The sequence below is a fragment of the Orbicella franksi genome, chromosome 1 (assembly GCF_964199315.1).
Source record: "Orbicella franksi chromosome 1, jaOrbFran1.1, whole genome shotgun sequence".
NCBI classification, from domain to species: Eukaryota; Metazoa; Cnidaria; class Anthozoa; order Scleractinia; family Merulinidae; genus Orbicella; species Orbicella franksi.
This window is the reverse complement of record NC_138145.1, coordinates 13,218,674-13,239,199: the sequence shown is the minus strand read 5'-3', so window position 1 is coordinate 13,239,199 and position 20,526 is coordinate 13,218,674. Positions and strand designations below refer to the sequence as shown.

General features: G+C 38.0%; 1 protein-coding gene across 1 annotated transcript; it reads left to right on the top strand.

The window, feature by feature from the left end:
- The first annotated feature begins 275 nt into the window (after positions 1 to 275).
- On the top strand, positions 276 to 18,860 carry LOC145491715 (sarcosine dehydrogenase, mitochondrial-like). The gene is made up of 13 exons (XM_081470965.1): positions 276 to 1,630; positions 2,779 to 3,129; positions 3,669 to 3,848; positions 4,342 to 4,671; positions 5,050 to 5,357; positions 8,495 to 8,636; positions 9,429 to 9,512; positions 9,853 to 9,966; positions 14,925 to 15,063; positions 15,512 to 15,625; positions 16,501 to 16,648; positions 16,925 to 17,350; positions 17,830 to 18,860. Exons 1-13 carry the CDS (start codon positions 1,484 to 1,486, stop codon positions 18,092 to 18,094), a joined length of 2,748 nt encoding a protein of 915 aa, XP_081327091.1. The 5' UTR covers positions 276 to 1,483; the 3' UTR covers positions 18,095 to 18,860.
- Positions 18,861 to 20,526: the final 1,666 nt, after the last annotated feature.

Genomic DNA, 20,526 nt, shown 5'->3' with positions numbered 1-20,526 from the left:
GGGAACGAGATTAGCTGCTGCGTTATAAAGACAACATGTTTCCAGACCATGGTCAAACCTTGGTTTGTTCGTTTTACCAGAGGTAAAATTAAATGATTTTCCATGAGATCTGCAGATTCTTTGGGTCGTTATTTCCAAAAGAAGTACTTCTTTTCTTCTTGAGCTTTTACTTTTCTTTACTTTGTAATATTCAATTATAAGGCTTCAGCCAATATGAACAACTTGGGGTTTTTATAATAACTGACACGATGTTGCGGGTATGTACGACTGGTCAGCTGAACTAGGAAACAGAATTTGTCAATAGAGGCAAAAGTAAAACATTGATCTCAATTATTCATCTGCAACCATCCTAGGTTATTGCAAACATATTTTGGAATTGAGAAGTGAACGTGCAATGTAATTGGCTGAAAAGCAACCTCAGAAGAGACTCGGAAGAGTTCCATGAGGTAGGGGTTTTGCCTAAAGGAAATAGGAAGATTCTTTTCGTGCTTGAAGGTTACAAAACAAATTCGAGGGAAATTTTTAAAAGGAAAACATCGGGCAATCAACCTCGTCTTGCAAGGAAAGATTGTGTGACGAACCTAAAGAGCGCCTTTGCAGGGGGGTAGGACTAGTTGTGGGAACCCCTTAGCTACTTTTGTCTGTAATATATAGCCTCGAAATAACCCATATTCGACAACGTTGGACATATCTTAAAATTCTAACGCTGCATCTCGGAGGTTTCTTTCAAAATTCAATGGGGTCTTCAATGTCTAGCCTTTTTTTTCTTTCAGGTCTCTTACCAAGATTTACACGTACAGACAAAGGAATCGCGGGGAATTTGCGATTTATCACAGAATATAATGTATTTTTTTAGATATAGGGTCCCTCTGGATATCAGCCTTCCAGCTGAATGGGCCTCCCTAAAGAACCTGATCAATCTACTTTTGTCGCAGAAGCGTGACCAATAGAAAAGTTTTGGAAGAGGCGATCTCAAACTGCATGCGTTTTGGGTCAAATGTTTTTACGGTCAGATGACATGTATGAATTTTTTCCTCGTTAAATGGTTTAAAAAAAAACAACAAATGAAATAGACCAATTTCGATATATTAGAATTCAGCCTAAAACAATAGACCTCAGTACGAGGCTCTGGGGAATAACTACAGAGTTTGTGGGGTTTATTCCCTAGAGCCTCGTGCTGAGGTCTATTGTGTTAGGCTGAATTTTAATATATCGAAATTGGTCTATTCTCTTACATATGTAAATTTGGTAAATCTGGTTTGTTTGCTTGGTAGCCTGGCATATAGTCAGTTTATATACTTGACAGTCCGGTGAACAAAAACGCGGGAAAGATAACAGCTTTGTGATTGGCTAAAATACTGGTAATGTGTTTCCAGTCTTTCTTGTTATTGTTGGTACGCCTCTCACTTGTCCTGTTCGTCGTAAACATTTCGTAAATGAAATTTTGCTGGTATAGTACGATCAGTTTAAATCTAGGACGAAGATGTGGCGCCTTTCGAAAGCTTTGAAGGCAGCCAGATTAGGAGCACTGAATCGCTCGTCTTCTTGTCTGTGGAACAGCGCTCGTCACGAATCAAGCACTTCCAAAGATTCGGACGTGAGGGCTGAAGTTCCTTACAAGACTCTACAGGTAATTAATGCCATGCAATCGTTGAAACTATTCCATTGGTGGACAATTTTTCGCAAAATTGAAGTCCTTCGTCGCTCGGTATTTTCGTCCGCCATATTGAATACTCTACGTTTAAAACATTTTCCGCTGGCCGACATACCCGACAGTATAAATTCCGAATTAAGTGCGACACAAGTGTGACGTATGAAGCCATAGTCGCATTTCTGTTGCACTTAATTGAATTGAATTCGACACGGCAGAAATGCAACGTATGAACTAGGCCTCAATTACGCATGTGTGAAGGTTAAGAAGTCGCAGAAAATTAAGCTTTATATTTAAGCTTAGTTAACCTTAAACTTGTTGTTGCTTATTGTGGGTAAAATCGGATCATCACAAGTATTATTTAAGACACAAAATCTAGTTACCAACTAGTCTTGACTACAACAAAAAGTTAAGGGAAAAAATAGACAGCTAAAGAAAATAAAAACTGAGTTCAGTGCTTTACATAACCCCTCCTCCTTCCCCTTTTGTGTGTGTGTGTGTGTGTGTGTGTGTGTGTGTGTGTGTGTGTGTGTGTGTGTGTGTGTGTGTGAAGGAGGGGGTATAGCTTGGGGGAACTCCCATGTAAAAAGGATGAGGATGCTACTCGTACCTTGTAGGGTTTGTAAAGTGGATTTGGTACCTCCTGGGGCATCCGCCTCAAAATATTGTACAGCAGGAGCTTTCATGGAACCGTTTAGGGTATTGAGCCGCAAAAGGGAATTTGAGCACTTTTTACTGGTCTGTGAAGCATTGTATGAGATGAGTGGAGGAAAACAGTTTACTGTGAATGCACAATGCTCCATAGAGGAGCAAAGGGGATAAGAATACATGTTAGTAAGAGATACATTGTAAATTTGAATTCCATGTTATTAGAACTTCATACAATGTCTTAATTGATTAGACAGGTATAGAGTGCTCATATACTCAACTACAATGAGTTTGAGCTACCGATAGGTATGTAATGTCCCAGGGCTCTTTTGGTCTGAAATTTGGTCATAGATTTGTCATTTTGGTCTGAAATTGTGTACATGCATTACGCTTTTCACAATAGAATATAGCCATCTTTATATGTACTTATAAGAAAAGTGAAACACTAATAAAAATTTTGAGTTGTATTTTGGCATCAGACGGATGACAAACAAGTTCCGGATACTGTCCCAGCAGAAGCTGATGTGGTCATTATTGGTGGAGGATCTGTAGGAGCAAGCACTCTCTATCACCTGACCAAACTTGGTGTCAACAATGCTGTCTTGTTGGAACGTGATCAGTTGACATCTGGAACAACCTGGCATAGTGCAGGTCTGGTATGGAGGTTGAGACCTAGTGATGTAGAAGTGGAACTGCTTGCACACACAAGAGAACTTGCAAGAGATGTTTTGGACAAAGAGACAGGATTATGGGCTGGATGGAATGAAAATGGAGGCTTGTTTATCGCCAACAACAAAGAAAGACTAGATGAGTACAAGAGGTTGATGACAGTAAGTTATCTTGTGGTGGTAGTAGCCACTATATTCGTTGCATGGATGAAGTCTCGGCTCCTTTAAGTAGATGCCCTTGGGACAAGGTTTAAGTACTCATTTTGCATTTTTATACTGAAAATGACACCAGAAATAAGTGTTCACTGCTAGTGTACATGTGTTGAACTCTGGATTGGAGTAGAAATTGGTACCAGACAATTTAAACTGTCTGTGTATTAGAGCGGTTTTCAATTGAGTGTCGTAAAAGCAAAACCAATCCAATTACTTACCGTTTAGACTCCCAATCTCAAGCCATAGTGAAACCAAAACCAAGACCAATGAAAGTAATTGCCTGTGATTACTTTCAACACTCAATTGAAAACTGCTCTATATAACAAAGATAATTTAAATGTGGATTATTCTTGAGAGTTAACTAGTTATTTTTTAGGTAGGTCCACTACTTCAGCTGTACATGTATGGTTACCATACATAGTTTGACCTACCTAGTTAATAAAGTATGTAAACCATGCTCATTAATCAAATTTAACTTTACTGGACAGCTTGGGAAGGTATATGGTGTGGAGTCATTTGTTCTGGGACCCAAAGAATCCAAAGAATTGTATCCATTGTTAAATGTGGATGACTTGTATGGAACACTGCACAGTCCTGGTGATGGGACCATTGATCCTGCTAGCTGGGCCACCACACTTTCAAGAGCAGCTATAATGAATGGTGGCAAGGTATGAGTTATTAGTTATGAGTTATTAGCATTTCCCTCCTTTTATAAAATAACAGAGATCTACCATTATCGAGATTGATGTGTTTCTGCATATGTAAACTAGCTAATTAAATTATTATTGTAACTGTAGATGTGATTGGTCTTGAACTCAACAAGGCGTAAGATGGTCTCATTATTCAATAGATCTAGAATGTAATAAATTCCATCTTTTGCATGATTAATCAACAATTTGGCCTACATTTCAATTTTTGCAAATTCATTCATCAACTTCAATTACTGACGTAAATTCTGTTGATTAAATCATTTGACAAGTCCTTTATTACAGGTATGTTGGACCAGCCATTACAAAATAAATGGTAATATTTACTATGGATATTATACTTGTAGATCCTAGGTTATAAGAAACATATTTTTGCAACAAGAAACGCTACTTTGTTGCTTCCCATTTTCACATCTGCAGTCAACGTTATAAACACAATCATGTTGACCTCTAGGTATTTGAGAACTGTCCAGTTACAGGAATTCAGACTGAAGTCAATGACCTTGGAATTAAGCGTGTCTCAGCTGTGCAAACTCCTAGTGGTACCATCAAAACAAACAGTGTTGTCAACTGTGCTGGGGTGTGGTCACCTTATATTGGGGGATTGTGCGGTGTCAGTGTTCCTCTGGTTGCCATGTACCATGCTTACATTGTAACGGAGAGGATTGAGGGAATACAGAACATGCCCAACGTGAGAGATCATGATGCGTCAGTTTATCTCAAACTCCAAGGTGATGGACTTTCTGTCGGAGGCTATGAATATAATCCAATATTCTGGGATGAGGTAAGGAAATTTGGTGTAAATAGCACTAAGAACTAATTAATTATTAACTTTTGATTATCTGGAAACCTTAGCACAATGCAAGCAGTCTCAATTTTCTCTCAGATCCTCTGAAAATCAATGACGCAAAATAAGGAGGGAAGGGAAGGAAAGAGAAGAGAGAATAAGTTCTCATTATTCTTAGAAGAACCATTTCTGAGAATTAGAAAATATTTTGATGCTGATTGGTCAGTTTTGAAGTGCTTAGACATGCAAATTATTTCTGATTCCTTGTGTCATTATACGTCAGTCTGAGTAATTTTGTTTCTGCAAAAATGAAATAAAATAAAATAAAAATCAGCTTACATGTACCTCTACAATTCTCTGCTGTTATATTTTCAGGTCAGTAATAAATTTGCATTTTCCCTCTTTGATCTGGACTGGGATGTATTCAGTGCTCACATAGAAGGCGCATGTAATAGAGTACCAGTAATAGCAGAAACTGGTGTCAAATCAACTGTGTGTGGACCAGAATCATTCACAGCCGATCATAAACCATTGATGGGTGAAGCTCCAGAGCTTCGTGGCTTTTATCATGGCTGTGGATTTAACTCATCAGGTATTATGCTAGCGGGAGGGTGCGGTCGAGAGTTGGCACAGTGGGTGGTTCATGGCCACCCAGAACTGGACATGTATGGATATGATATCAGGTGAGGATAACTGCAGGCTATCACATTGGACACTGACTTTTGATTAATGCTGTGGTAATCATAGTCTGCGGGATTTTCGGTGTTTTGCCTGCGTGGAAAGTGGGATGAGAGCCAAAACAAGAAAGATGGGGATGGGGGAGGGGAAGGAAGGGAACACTTGCAGACAAACCCCTGGATTTTGAAAACCCCGTTCTCCAGCAAATGGGGCTCATGATTGGCTGAGCTAGTCGAACATCATTGATATATGTCGATCAAGGGTCTTAAACTTGGGCCAGGTTGTTCGAAAGCCAGTTAATGCTAATCCAGGATTAAAAGTTAACTGAATCGCCAATTTTTCTTCTACAGAAATGTTTTTCATTGCTTATGTTTTGTGTAGTTTCAGATTTCTCAAGCATACAGGGCTTGAAATTAACTTTTTCGTTCGGGAGCCAGCTGGCGACCAGCGGAAAAATTTTGGTCGCCAGATCGTAAATTTTGGTCGCCAACTTATTTTATATATAACTTACACAAGAACTCAATTTTATACGTTACTTTGCATGCAAGAAAAGTCACAATTGAAGAGCGAAAACAATTAGAAACAACACAAGTAACACTTAGTTATAAAGCTACCGTTGTTCTCAGGTGATATGTCTCTGCTCCGAAGGTGATGGTTGTCTCCACAGTCATTTTAAATGAAGCGAAGTATAAAACATTTTAAGTGCGTGGTTTTCATTGTGAGACAAACATGGGTCCTTGCGTATTTTCCCTTTGCTACTTCTTCGAAATGCCATTCTTTATTTTGTACTTGCTTGCCTCGACGCCTTTCACTCACGTAAATCTGCAACTGGTTGGTATCTGCCGCCATTTTCGCGGCAAATGAAAAGCACATGGCGTTGAAGTGTACCTGCGATGCCAGTTTCAGAAGAAACCACTGAAACAATGTGGCGCGCTGTGAACGCAGTATCGACCTGTTGAAATACATTCAATTTTTTCGATTATCGTGTAATATTCAGACATTATTTTACTGGGGACGGAAAGGTGAGTTGTATACTAGCTACCATATCCGATTGATTTCCTAGTATAAAGATTTAAAAACAAAAGTTGTGTCGTGGTTTTCTTTAGTTATCGGACAAAACACGAGTCGCCAGCTGGCGACCAGTTCTGAAAATTTAGTCGCCAGTGCTCAATTTTTGGTCGCATTGGCGACCAGTGAGTCGCAATTTCGAGCCCTGGCACAAACAATATATTCAGAGAACCTCACCGAAAATGTACAAAAATGAAATCAAAATTCTCGCTAATCCTGGGTTAGCTTAATCAGGCTTTGAACAACCCGGCCCTGAGTGCCATAAAGGATGGGAAGATGCATTTGAAACTTGTTTATAAAAAGTGCTAACTTTTCCTGCCAAACCAGGATTTAGTCGTGAGCTTTGACAGTACAGTAAAAATCTGTGGTGCAATGCCGATGCTTTGGTATTTCGAAGCCTGCACATTATTACAGAAGCAAGTGCGACACAATTTGCAGCTGTTCCTTTCATTTTAACATCACTTTCTTGAATGCCACATGCACCAAGGACAAGATAATAAGATACTACTGAGTGGGAAAACCTAGTAATTTTGTCTGGGTTGTTACATAGCATGCTTTCTGATTTTATCATGTACTAGCTACTCCGACATTTCATTAGAAGCATTTTTGTTGACAGCATTTAGAACCTTTGGGTACAATTCTGAATGATTTGTTTTAGTGTTAGCTGCAGCATGCCAGTTTTTTTCACATATTTGCCTTACAAAACATCTAGTCTTCTCGTCGCAGGGAATTCTTACGAGGACATTTCCAGAGTTGGTGTTATAAACAACTTTGACTTGGAGGCTGCCTAGGGGAAGATTATCTATATTCAGATACTGGTCAAGATTATCATTATTTTCTTTCTCCGATGTTTGAAGCCTCTCTTGCCCAAATACGAGAGTTTTCCGAGAAGACTTTCCGTAGTTTGTTTTTGTCACAGGCGATAACATTCAAACCGATTTGCGGATCTGGCATTTCCAGCAAACACTTCTTTACTGGAGTTGCCTTTGTAGGAGTTGACTAGCTAATTTTACCTTTATTGATTCCTGGACGAATGAATACAGTGATCCAAGATTTCAAATGTTGTGAGCACAAGGATTACAAACGCGACTTGAATAATTCTCACATTTTAACTTTCTGGCAGATTTATGCTAAACCGTCACCCTTGCAGTCCTTCCTTTTAGACGGATTGAGTAGAAATATAGCTTGATTATAAATTACCAAATTTAACTTTGAAATTGCAAAAATTTTACAAAGCCTGCATTGGTCGCCCGGAGTCATCGAGATTTCTCCATTCCCACCATACACTTGTTGTTTCAGACATATTTGACAAATTAAAGTTTGTTTTGGTCCAAAGTTCACTTCCGCTACAGAAAACTGAAGATTCTCTTGGTTAATTCATGACAATCAATGACAGCATGACATCTCAGTGTGCACGTGGGCAGTTTTTAAAATCCAGGGGTTTGTCTGCAAGCGTTTCCTGCCTTCCTTACCCACCCCTTCCCCTGTGTTTTACTCGCTCCATTTTTCACGCTGTAATTCTTTGCGCCCGAACCCCACAGAAGCACTTGCTACCCAGGCTGTGGTAATCAATTTCTGAAAAAATTGTCTCTTCTTCATCTATCATGTATGAGAATGGTAAAATTATCTTTAATTGACCAAAAAAATATTACAGACTATTTTGTATGGGTGAAGTCTGCATACAAGCCAGGTGGCCTATCAGGCCAGCACCTATCTACAGTTTCCATAGCATGTAGTGACTATGAGTATTTCTACTCCCCCCTGGATGGGATGCTAGTCCATTGCAGGGTTACCCCCACCATTAAATTTGCTGGTACCCATGTGTACACCTGGGTGGAGAGAGGCACTGTGAAAGTATTTAGTGTCTTGCCACAATTTCCAACACAATGTTCCCGGCCAGGGCTTAAACACGAACTGTTTGATCTGGATATGAGCACATTAACCATGAGACCACAGGACCTCCACACAGCTAGTCAATCTTGAAGCTCATTCAGTCAATTGTAGAAAGACAATGACAACCCATAATTTCTACTCTGTTGCATTAATTTTATTTATTTATTAACTATTATTGTAGGCGTTTCCATTCATCAATTACGTCCAATCAAAAATGGCTGAGGGAAAGAAGTCACGAATCCTATGCAAAAAACTATTCAATGGTTTTTCGCCATGATGAACCGCTTGCTTCTAGAAATATGCGATGTGATCCTTTTCACAAGGTACTGTAGTGTCTACTTTGTTAACTTTCAATAAGCAAACTAACCAGATGAACATGATTTCTAGTCAAGTCTCTGTGAGTTCAAAGCGTGTTCTTAGAATCTGAAGAATTGTTTCAGTCAAACTAAAATTGCAGACAAAAATCATTTAAACTGAGTGTTATATATATTGAGCAGTTTGTCTTCTGTTGTACATGAATTAGTGTTACAGTAGTTCCCTTAAGTTCATTTGTGGTTGGGTTTTCAGTAATGTGTTATAATGGTAAAGGGAATGTCTGCATACCAGCCAAGTGGCACACCAGGCCAGAACTTATCCTGGTTTCTGTAGCATGAAGCAACTAGGAGTATTTCTACTCTCCCCTGGATGGGATGCTAGTCCACCACAGGGTTACCCCCAGAATTAAGTTTGCCGATACCCATTTATACACCTGGCTGGAGAGAGGCACTGTGAGAGTGAAGTGTCAAGCTCAAGAACACAACATAGTGTTCCCAGCCAGGGCTCGAACCCGGGCCACTCGATCCAGAGACAAGTGCACTAATGTGTTATAGGTACTCCTGTTTTATGATTGTAGCTGTTTGCCTAATTAAACTAATGTCTTAAATTTAATATTTGATGTTTAATATACACTATTTTATAGTCTGATATTTCTCCTAAATCATAATACAGGAGTGCTCTAAATAAAGTCTCTTAGTAACTATTAAACGACTTTCCCTTAACCTGTAGTATCAAAATTAAACACTCGATACCTTTATATTACATATTTCAATAACATGCCAAGTGACTGTCAATTTCAGGTCCTCTTGGACAAAGGATGTATTTATCAGGAGCGACATGGCTGGGAGAGACCAGGCTGGTTTGTTCCTGATGCAGTACCCGAGGTAATCAAGACCCTCTCTTCATCTGCTTTTTATTATTTATTTAGCAATGATTTGGGAAGTGTTACTGTTTTTTTCTCCATGCTTGAAGCAACAGTTTTGATGTGCATTGATTTAAAAAAATTACCTCCAAAAGTAAAATGTTCACATATCATTCGGCAACTCAAAAGTTTAGCAATAATTGCTTTTAGTAAGAGGTAAAAGTCTCCATTCCAGGTTACTTTAAAGTTTGTCTTAAAAAAACACTGTCTGCTGACTTAGTTACTGTAGTTGCATTTGATAATATATTAGTCAAGATCTTTGAACAGGCATATTAATTTGTGTTTAATTTGTTTACATTCAGGTAAAGGAGTATGATTACTATGGAGCTTATGATGTTAAAAAACACCAAGACTATAAATACAATGAACTGCTGGGTCAGGACTACACCTTTGACTTTCCACCTCATCATGATATTGTAAGTATCAAATTAAAGTATTGCTAATTGCCAGATTTCAATAAGAGGTAGGGAAGCCTTGCTTTGGATTAGCCATTGGTATATTGTGTTTTAGGCAAGATCACTCTGTCTCACAGTGCCTCTTTAGAGGTAAAAAGGTAAAAGTAAAGTCTGCGTACGAGCCAAGTGGCCCACCAGGCTAGAGCTTATCCCGGTTTCTGTAGCATGAAGTGACTAAGAGTATTTCTACGCCCCCCTGGATGGGATGCTAGTCTATCACAGGGTTACCCCCGGTATTAAGTTCACTGTTATCCATTTATGCACCTAGGTAGAGAGAGGCACAGTGTGAGAGTAAAGTGTCCTGCCCAAAAACACAATGCAATGTCCCTGGCCAGGGCTTGAACCCAGACTGCTTGATCTGGAGACGAGTGAACTAACCATGAGGCCACCACGCCTCTTTAGTGGTGCCAAATAGTAAATCAGTGACTCCTCAAGACAGTGAGACTAAGGGCCTGCTCATATGAGCCTGAACATAAACTTGAACAGTTCATAACTGTCGTAGCTTTGTGGACTCTTGTAACTTTATAATTATAATTGAAGGGGTGAGTGCAAAACCATGCTAAGTGATGATTTGGGTGAAAAAAAAAAATTTTCGCGAAAGGGCTTGAATTTTTGCATGTGGTCTTCAATGTAATAGAAAAACATGGTCCTGTATTTTCCCGCTGGTTTTTGCTTCGTTTATGAAGACGCCGCTAGGAAAACTGAGAGGTCTTTTTGCATACGCAATATCTCGAAAACTAAGCGAAGCTTAGCGGAAAATCTACGGGACATTGCTAAACATACCTAAACAAAACTGCATGCGAAATTTGGAGCGTTTTTGACAAAGTTCACTTTTGATTAAAATACTTAACGCCCTTTTCCCACCGAGGCCTTCAAATAAACGAAGCCGGGCCTTTGTTATGATAAACAGAGCCAATCCTTTGTTGAGTTATTTTTTTGTAAAAAAAATACCTCTTAGTCGGTGCGTCGGGTATGTTATGGACGGGTCAATGGGTGAGTGAGTGAGTGAGTGAGTGAGTGAGTGAGTGAGTGAGTGAGTGAGTGAGTGAGTGAGTGAGTGAGTGAGTGAGTGAGTGAGTGAGAGATGTATGTATGTCACACCAATCAGATTGGATCTACTATAAACAACCAATCAAATTTCTTGTTGTAAAGGTAAATGGTATGTGAGAAGATTTGATCCCGATAGAGTTCAGAACGGCCATATTTATTCTTCTATAAAAGAGGAGGAAGTATTCATATATTGGGTTTACTTCGACATTTTCTGTGGGTTAGGCTGAGGATTTTAGTTAAATGAACGAGATGAGCCTTGAGGTTTGAAACAGTTCGCGAGTTAGTAGTATGCAAATGCAATGAGATATTTTTATTTTTAGTTACAAAGGTAACTTGATACTTTTGTTTTTCACAAGGAGTAAATTCAATTAGAGGTCACGAATCGTCGCGTCTAGTTCTTAGGACATGTTTTAGAGGGGACGAGACTTTAGATTTGAAACAGTTCTAACGTTTACAATAGTAAGTGCGGGTAACAATTGTTTTGTTCTTGTTGCATGCAAATATAACGAGGCATTTCTGTTTTTTAGTTAAAAAGGGTAATTTGACACTCTTGTTTTTCACAAGGGAGTAAATTCAATTAGAGCGGACGAATCGTCACCACTCTTTCCCACGAGATGTTTGCTATCTTTAGTAACAAATGGTAACTTAACACTTTTGTTTTTTATATGGGAGTAAATTCAATTAGAGCTGACAAGTTATCGGCTATTGTTTCCAGGATATTAAACAAAAAAGAAGGTTTTGTTTCTGGACGGTTTTTACGTCTCTGCAGTAGCAGTTTAATAGTTTTATTTGATGACATTCATTTCAGTCCGATATTTTTAAAGGTAAGAAGTATGAAAACTGTTCAAATGTTCTTTGAAGACTGCGTGGCACCAAGTTAAATTGCATTTAATTAAATCAGACTTTCAACGTGTCAGAGTTTTTTTTTCTCTTTCTTTCTATTTTCGGTGAAGTTGTGTTGTGTTCTGTAAAAAGGTAAACTTACAACTTATATAAAATGCGAGAAAGTCTCTAAACTAACTTGAGTATTTTTGAGCAAAAATTTCTATTGGGGGTTGGAAGGGTTATGTGCTCGGTGAGCAAGGGAGTTATGCATGTGCGCGTGTCACACCAATCACAGTGCGGGTTGTATCAAAGAGCGAATCAAATTGCCTGTTAGAAAATGAGATGGTATCTACATTAATCTGGAGACGTGTCAGATTACTGTAGTTTGTTCAGTCAAACATTTTATGGCTTACTATTTAGCTATCTTACCATGACCGATGTAACATCGCAACCAAAAAAACTTGTCAAATTAACCAAATCATTACTGTACCATGAATACTTCTATCTCCAAAACTTCACAGGAAAAAAATAACTCTTGCACGCCTTGCATGCCTATGTTTATAATAACCAAACCAAGCCTTTGTTATAAGTCGGTCTCGCCTCGGTTTATCATAACAAAGGATCGGCCCGTCGCGACCGCAAGGACTTTGATTTCACTTAGAAAGCAGCAAAATGTCAATTTCATGCAACTTATAAGCTCAAAAATGTTGATTTTAGGTCAAGAAAGGTTTAAATGTTGATTTCATGTTAATGCGTGACGGCAAGGAGGTTGATTTCACTTAGAAACCAGCAACATGTCAATTTCAGGCAACGTAGAAGATCAATGATGTTGATTTCAGGTCTAAATAGGTTTATATGTTGATTTCACGTAGAAACCAGCAACATGTCAATTTCACACAGCGCATAAGCTCAATGATGTTGATTTCAGGTCTAAATAGATTAAAATGTTGATTTCACGTTAACGCGTGACGGCAAGGATGTTGGTTTCACTTAGAAACCAGCAAAATGTCAATTTCACGCAGCAGATAAGCTCAATGATGTTGATTTCAGGTCTAAATAGGTTAAAATGTTGATTTCACGTTAACACGTGACAGCAAGGATGTTGGTTTCACTTAGAAACCAGCAAAATGCCAATTTCATGCAGCACATAAGCTCAATGATGTTGATTTCAGGTCTAAATAGGTTAAAATGTTGATTTCACGTTAACGCGTGACGGCAAGGATGTTGGTTTCACTTAGAAACCAGCAAAATGCCAATTTCATGCAGCGCATAAGCTCAATGATGTTGATTTCAGGTCTAAATAGGTTAAAATGTTGATTTCATGTTAACGTGTGATGGCAAGGATGTTGGTTTCACTTAGAAAACAGCAAAATGGTAAGTTCACGCAACGTATAAGCTCAATGATGTTGATTTCATGTGAAAACGCTCTATAAATAGGGCTGACAGATTAACAGATTATCCCTTCTGCGTAACGTACGGGTCTCCATACATCTGCATGCCCGCTGATCCCAGAAGCTCAAAACACTACAAATCATGCCGATTTGAAATAAAATCAACGCAACCTGGATCACAGATCTATGTTACAATCGATCGCTACTTGTTGGCCATAATTGTTTAAACAATCTAGTTACCAGTTCGAGAAACGTCCACAGAACGTGATTGCAATGCATGCCAGGAAGGGCCTTTACACCTTGTGCGCGGGAAATATGGTGGTTGATACAAGACATATTTTATAAGTCTAAAACCAGTTCTCGCTTTCCAAACTTTGACGCTAGCAACGCTTGGCAATTGGGCCACGACTCACCAGAGGGTATTTTTCTTGGGCAAGAACTGCTCTTGGACTTTGCTGCCTGGCTCACTCTGACTTTGAACGCCGATAACACGATTACGGTATATCAGCTGCCTTCGAAGTTTCAGAACACATTTTGATTCTTTAAAACGTGCTGACTTACGGGTTTATCGAGACTTTATGATGCCTCTCAACCACCAGGCAGGCATACAAGGTACTTTAAAACAATGCTTAAGATATTAGTTGACAGAGGTCTAATGTGGCATATCTATTTTTTGTTCGAAGTATTTCGTTTGAAGCTCAATCGCTTCACGAGTTGTGTTCACGTCACAATAACCGATGTAAACAATCTGTTCCCAGATTTCCGCTCTATATATGCTGTGAGATCTGATTTTGACTTCGTACACTATAAACAGTCTGCCTGTTTGCTGTTCAACAAATAAACTCGTAAAGACATGGCTAGGAAAAGCCAAGTATTTTTTTTGCATACGTAATAACTTGGAAACGAAGCAAAAACCAGCAACAAAAATACAGGGCCGCGTTTTTCTATTACATTGAAGACCACATGCAAAAATTCAAATCCTTTCGCGAAAATTTTTTTTCCCACCCAAATCGTCACTTAGCATGGTTTTGCACTCACCCCTTCAATTACTAATAAAGCAAATTTGCATACTTCTGAGGTGGAAATACATACAAGCGAAGCTATTTTTTCAAAAACGTTTTATCCCAATTACCCGGGCTGGAGTGTTGATGTGGGAAAATTTTAAATCCAGTTGCTGAGATCTCAGTTGCAAAAACCAACATCTCGGTCACTGTACCAGCCCAGCATCTCATATGATTACACTGAAACTTTTATGAAGGAAAGAATGATAAGGCAAGATCTTGGAAACTAAGCCAGCCTGGTTGACCGGGTTAATATGAAAGGGCTCTAAATGAAATCTTTTGAGTGAGCATGAGACTTTCCCACTCTTGCAAAAGAAATTGAGTCTTGGTGGCATCAAGATGGCGAGACCAATGAAATTTGATTCAAATTCTCTGAGTCATATGTTAATGGCAATATTTCTATATTTTGTGAAATGGTGTCAAAAATAAGATTGTAAATGGTTTGAACCCAGGAGTATCAGTAGTTCGTATAGTGTGGTCATCCGGGTGAGGGTCACCAACAACAGTCACCAACAACAGTTCTTTTCAGAACTACCCTCGCCCGGACGATCACACTATAAGAACTAAAAATAAGATTGTCTTTCATTGACAGATTGGAAAAGAATGCCTTGCATGTCGAGAAAAAGTAGCTGTTTTCAACATGTCATACTTTGCTAAGTTTTATTTAACTGGCCCTGATGCTCAGAAGGCTGCAGACTGGATATTCACCAATAATATGGCAAAACCTCCAGGTACCAAAGTGTACTTAGTACTTAGTACTTAACTGCAGTTACTGGTACATGTGCATTTAATTATTTGACTTGCACATATTAATCTTATTAGTCGGGGTATATTATTTAGTCTCTGTTATAACAATGTAAACTCGATATCAATCAAATGACTTTTTTGTCTTACTTGACTTTCCCACACACCCATTAATTCTGAATATTCAGATTTAAGTTGGGATTTACAGGGTAAGAGAAATTATTGTGAAATAATCTTGTGAATCTAATAATAATCCTTGCCCTTCACCCTTCATCCTTCTCCCTTGACCCATCAACCATCACCCTTCACTCTTCATTCTTCACTCTTCACATCCTCTTCACTCAGAAGGGTCTCTGGCATACAATTTTTTTGACTTCATAACTAATATCTCCTTCAGACTTTTGGATAACTGACTTATTACTAAATAATTTACAGGTGCTACTACTTACACCTGTATGACAAACAAAGATGGGGGTGCTGAGGCTGATATCACTGTCAGTGTCTTGGAGAATGGCGATGGTTCAAGTATTGTAAAACCACAATTTGAGGGTGAGCAATGGAACAAATTTAAGTTTGTGATCCTTAAAGTGTAAATTTATTAGTCTAAGAACAACCAGTTATTTCATTGGCTCACTGCATGCTCACCTGATCACTCACTTGTAAATAGGAATTAGACTGAAATTATTTAATATACGTGTAGACACATTTTTTAAAACATCACTGCTGGGATAAGACTAGGGCTACAAGTTATGTTGGGTGTGAAATGTTCAAAGCCTGACAACATGGCTGTGTTTGCAGGGAACTGAAGTCAAATCAGATTGTCAAGTACACTCCATACATGAAAACCAACCAATCTCCTTCACATTGGCCCTCATATAAAATACCTAATTATTTTAGTTAAAGAAAGCAAGAGGAAATTTTCTCAAATTCTAAATAGAAATTTAATTGAAAAATTAACCAGTTGCACCATGTATACAGGAACATACAGCTTGTGTAAGCATTCATTTTTATTCTTTAGACTCAAACTTTAGAACAGCATAATATTCTACATTTGTCCAACATCAAACAACAATAAGCGGTGTTTGTTATGACTCAAGGTCAAAGAGAAAGTTTGTGTGGGGGCAATTTAAGGCTTGACCCACAGCCATGAGGTATTGGCTGATCACCTGTTAATATCAAAAACTGTCTCCAATTTTGGATGGTTGAGTTCTGTATAACCCATGTTTAATGACAGCAGTTGTGTCACCATACCCAGTTCAGAGCATCAAGGCCAAAAACCATAGCCTATCTTGTGGTATATCCCTCTACAGGTTATGTACTTGGAGTACCTACCCCCATATCTCCAGGGGCATCACTAAAACTGTTTCAAAGGTTGTTGACAATGTCACATAAGTCACCCTTACCATGCTTTCATCAATTTCCAGGCGATGGATTTTACATTGCAGTCGGTGGTGGAATAGGTCAGCATGGTTGGTGTCATATCCAAAATATTCTTCAAGACAAACAATATGATGTCAAATTTGAAGATAACTCAGAGAAAATGGGAATGCTGAGTATACAGGGACCAAAAAGGTAAGTGACCAAAAGAAGATTTCATGGTAGGTAGCAAATAGTTATGTTAAAGATGATTACAACCACCTTCTACATGTTAATGCTAATAATGTGCAAAACTACAGTTGCAGGATTTGCAGGCTTCTTTGACACCATGTGAGTGACTTCTAAGGAGTATTGCTATGCAAATGGGATGGGTTTGACATTCTACCTTGGGTTACTGGGCAGTAGTATTTTGTAAGCTTGTATCACCAACACATTGCCAGTGACCATACATCTTATGTGATTTCTTTTCAGTCGTGAGTTACTCCAGTGTCTGACCTCAGCAGATCTTAGCAATGACGCCTTTCCTTTCTCCACTCACAAAGTCATCAATGTTGCTGGCCATGATGTTCGTGCTCTCAGGATCACTTTTGTTGGTGAACTTGGTTGGGAGTTACACATCCCCCGTGACTCGTGTGTGCGAGTTTATGAAGCAATCATTGAAGCTGGAAAAACATTTGGTATTGTAAATGGTGGCTACAGAGCTTTGGATTCACTCAGTGCAGAGAAAGGTTACAAACACTGGCATCAGGATTTACGACATGACGATACTCCTCTGGAGGCAGGATTGGGTTTCACTTGCAAACTGAAGTCAGATACCCCATTTCTTGGAAGGGAAGCCCTTGAACGGCAGAAAGCTGAAGGTCTTAGGAAGAGATTAGTATGCTTCACCATTGAAGAGTAAGAAACACAATTATTATTATCCATGCATAAGTTGTCACTTAAACTCTGTGATCAATAGAGATGCTGTAGTGACTCGATTAAGACCCATACACTTTACAGGCACAGGTAAGTAGGCTTTCCCCCAATGCATGCACAAGACACCACTGTTTTAGCTGGCCCCCTGAATGGAAGAAGTCTTTTAATTAAGTAGAGCAAAATGTAATGATAGTGTCAGAAGTGGTACACTGTATTGTAATCTGCTTGTCTTTTTGCAATGTTGTGTAGCTCCAGAAAATAGCTGTTAACCCACCACAAAGAACCCCAAGGGAAAGAAGGGTCTGAAAAGCCAAATTTTTCTAGGGGAAGTTTGAAGATTTTATGAAATAAATGGAATTTCCTGTAATTGTGAAGTTCAAGTCATGAAACCAAGGGTATTTCCAGGAACAACACAATGTAAGCTTACAATATTTGTGATTATTTGCATCTTGTATTTACAGTCACAAGGCTCTTCTTGGTCTTGAAGCAATATGGCGCGATGACAAAGTTGTTGGCTTCATCCGAAGAGGAGAGTATGGTTATGCAATAGGCAAGAGCATGGCTTATGGATATGTTAAAGATCCTAGTGGCAAGCCAGTGACCACACAGTTCTTAAAGTCAGGCAAATACAGTATTGAATCAATGGGGGAACTGTTTCCTGCACAAGTACACATCAAAGCACCATTTGATCCAAAGAATCTTAGAGTACAAGGAATTTATAGTTAATGTAATGTAATGGAGTATCATAGCTCTGCACACTGAAGCAGAAGTGTAATGCAAGAGTCCTTCAAACATTGAGCCGTGATTTTGACAGTCTTTGAATTTTAATAATTAATACAAAAACAAAGCTAATTTTCCTCACTTGTCTTCATACTGTTTTGAAACTACTATTTTGGAGAAATTAATTCTATAATTCTATAAATGGCAGACAGATGAAAATTTCTCTTTTGTCATGTTTATTCTCAATAATGTAAATAAGGTACAGAGAATTTACACAGTGAAGAATTCGTAACTTAAATAACAATGTCATTGATGTAAAATGTTGAAACAGTAAGCCAAAACCTTTCTCCACTCTTCCTTAATTTAATAAACAATCCTTGTTCCTTTTTGTTTTATCAGCACCTCTTAAGTGAATTAGGTAGGAAACTTTTTTTAGAGTTTAGGAAATCTCAAAATCTTTGTATGCTCTACATGCAAACGTTTGAGTTCTCTTAGTCTTTGACTATAATCACTGCATCTGTCAGGTCTTATATCTGAGTTTGTGCAATTCTTGAGATGAGAACACTTAAATTTTGTAGTTACTTTCAGTTCGAAAACTGAATAATATAGATAATGTAGACCTGGTTGATAGCAAAGCTTGATTCCATGGGTACCCAATTATTTTGAGACATCTCATTTTTTTTTTTTTTTTTACTCTCAATGGAAATGATAAGATCTATTTAATAGATGAACAAGTTTAGGTAGTGTGTGAAAATGTACTGATTGAAATAAATGAAGAATATCAAAAATATTGACTTGTGTTATACAACAATCACCAGCTTAGTATCACTGCTTAAATATAATCCATCAGTCTTAAATATTTGTTCCTTGGATATGAATGTGTGCAGAAAGGTAAATAGATCTTCCAAGGGGGAGAGGGATCTCAAAAACTAAAACTTTTAAGGGAAAGTAGAAACCAAAACTGGAATTTCCAGACAGATTGGGGGGCTGATGTCAACCCAACAAACCCTTTGAGGGAGGGGTATGATTATTTGCTGGAGAAACACAACATATGATGCCAAAGAAAAGTGATTTGAGGAATTTTAAAGCAAGGTATTAAAAGTTTGCATTAATCCCTAGTGGTTTATCAAGGAGCAAAGAAAGTGAAAGTACTATCACTAATTTCTTTGTTCTTGTAACTGAACAATGCCCATCCTTCATTGTAGCCTTGTTAACAGCTGTTATCTGGGTTGTTATACAACACCTCTAATTGGTGGGAAAAAGTGTTGTGTCTCAACCACAATATAACTGTTACATATGAGAGAACGTTGCCACTCTGGATATTTTCTTAACAGTTTCAAAGTCAGTAGCAATAAGTTATTGCCCTTGACAAAGCAAACCCAGTTACCACAATATTTTCAATCAACCAAACAATCAATCTAATCTCTCTTTGGACAGGGTAATATCCATTTATCCAAATTTCAATAATAAAATGCATCAGTTCTATACTGAAAATTTAAGTTTGCAGGTTATCATTTTCGAGACAAAATATTCTTTCTTAAAGACTTGCATAAAATTAAAAAAATTCAATGTAAAAAGAAAGTTGTCTGTTCGGGAGAATTTTTAATATATTACTCATGCCAGCAAGATAATTTTTTTTTGTAGGGGGAGGGGGTGGCAAATGAAAATGACTTTCATGCTACCCCATCCTAGGGCAAGCTGGTAAAGAGATTTTCTTTGAACCCTTTGATAATGAAGGAGAGGTTTTCGGCTTTATTTGCATTTGATTAACTATAAATTTAACACATTTCCCACTCCAAAATAGAGATTTATTTTAGTCTGAAAAGTTAAATTACTTATTTTAGAGTGTGGTTGCCACTTAAAAATATAAACATTAAAACGGCTTTGGAGTTGGTGGATTGTGATTACAAGCTCATATTCTGCCACAAGTACTTGTCTGAGCATTTAAGTTGTTTTCAAAAGTTGCAAGCATTCTTGAGCGTCAAGGAACTTTAGTAAGCACTGTGAATTTTTTTTTGAAAAAAAAAAAAAAATAATAATAATACTAAACAGTGATTCACACTAACTGATGTTATTGGAGACCTAAATCAAGAAAACCAAGTCTGACAGAATTGGGTCTTGTGATCTTACATACACTTGACAAACTTAGGTTGTTTCATATTTTGACATTTGGTTAAGCCTTCACTAATCATCTTTCCATGTTACAGTCAAACCAAGTGAAGCGTACCCCTCAAGATTACATCAATGAATTGATTATTTGAATACTGAACCCGCTAATCATTTCAAGAATGCAATAATGAATTGATTATTTAAATCTTGAACACGTTAGTCGTTTCAAAAATCAATATTAATTGATTTTTTTGAACATTAAACCTATTAGCTGTATTCTTGGAACAACTAGTGGGTTCAATTTTCCAATAATGAATTCATTATTGCAT

Excerpts from the sequence above, each read along its gene's own strand:
- LOC145491715 (XM_081470965.1), top strand. The coding sequence starts at position 1,484 with ATGTGGCGCCTTTCGAAAGCTTTGAAGGCAGCCAGATTAGGAGCACTG. Across the intron at positions 3,130-3,668 it reads AGTACAAGAGGTTGATGACA|CTTGGGAAGGTATATGGTGT; the intron begins GTAAGTTATCTT and ends TTTACTGGACAG. Across the intron at positions 4,672-5,049 it reads ATCCAATATTCTGGGATGAG|GTCAGTAATAAATTTGCATT; the intron begins GTAAGGAAATTT and ends TTATATTTTCAG.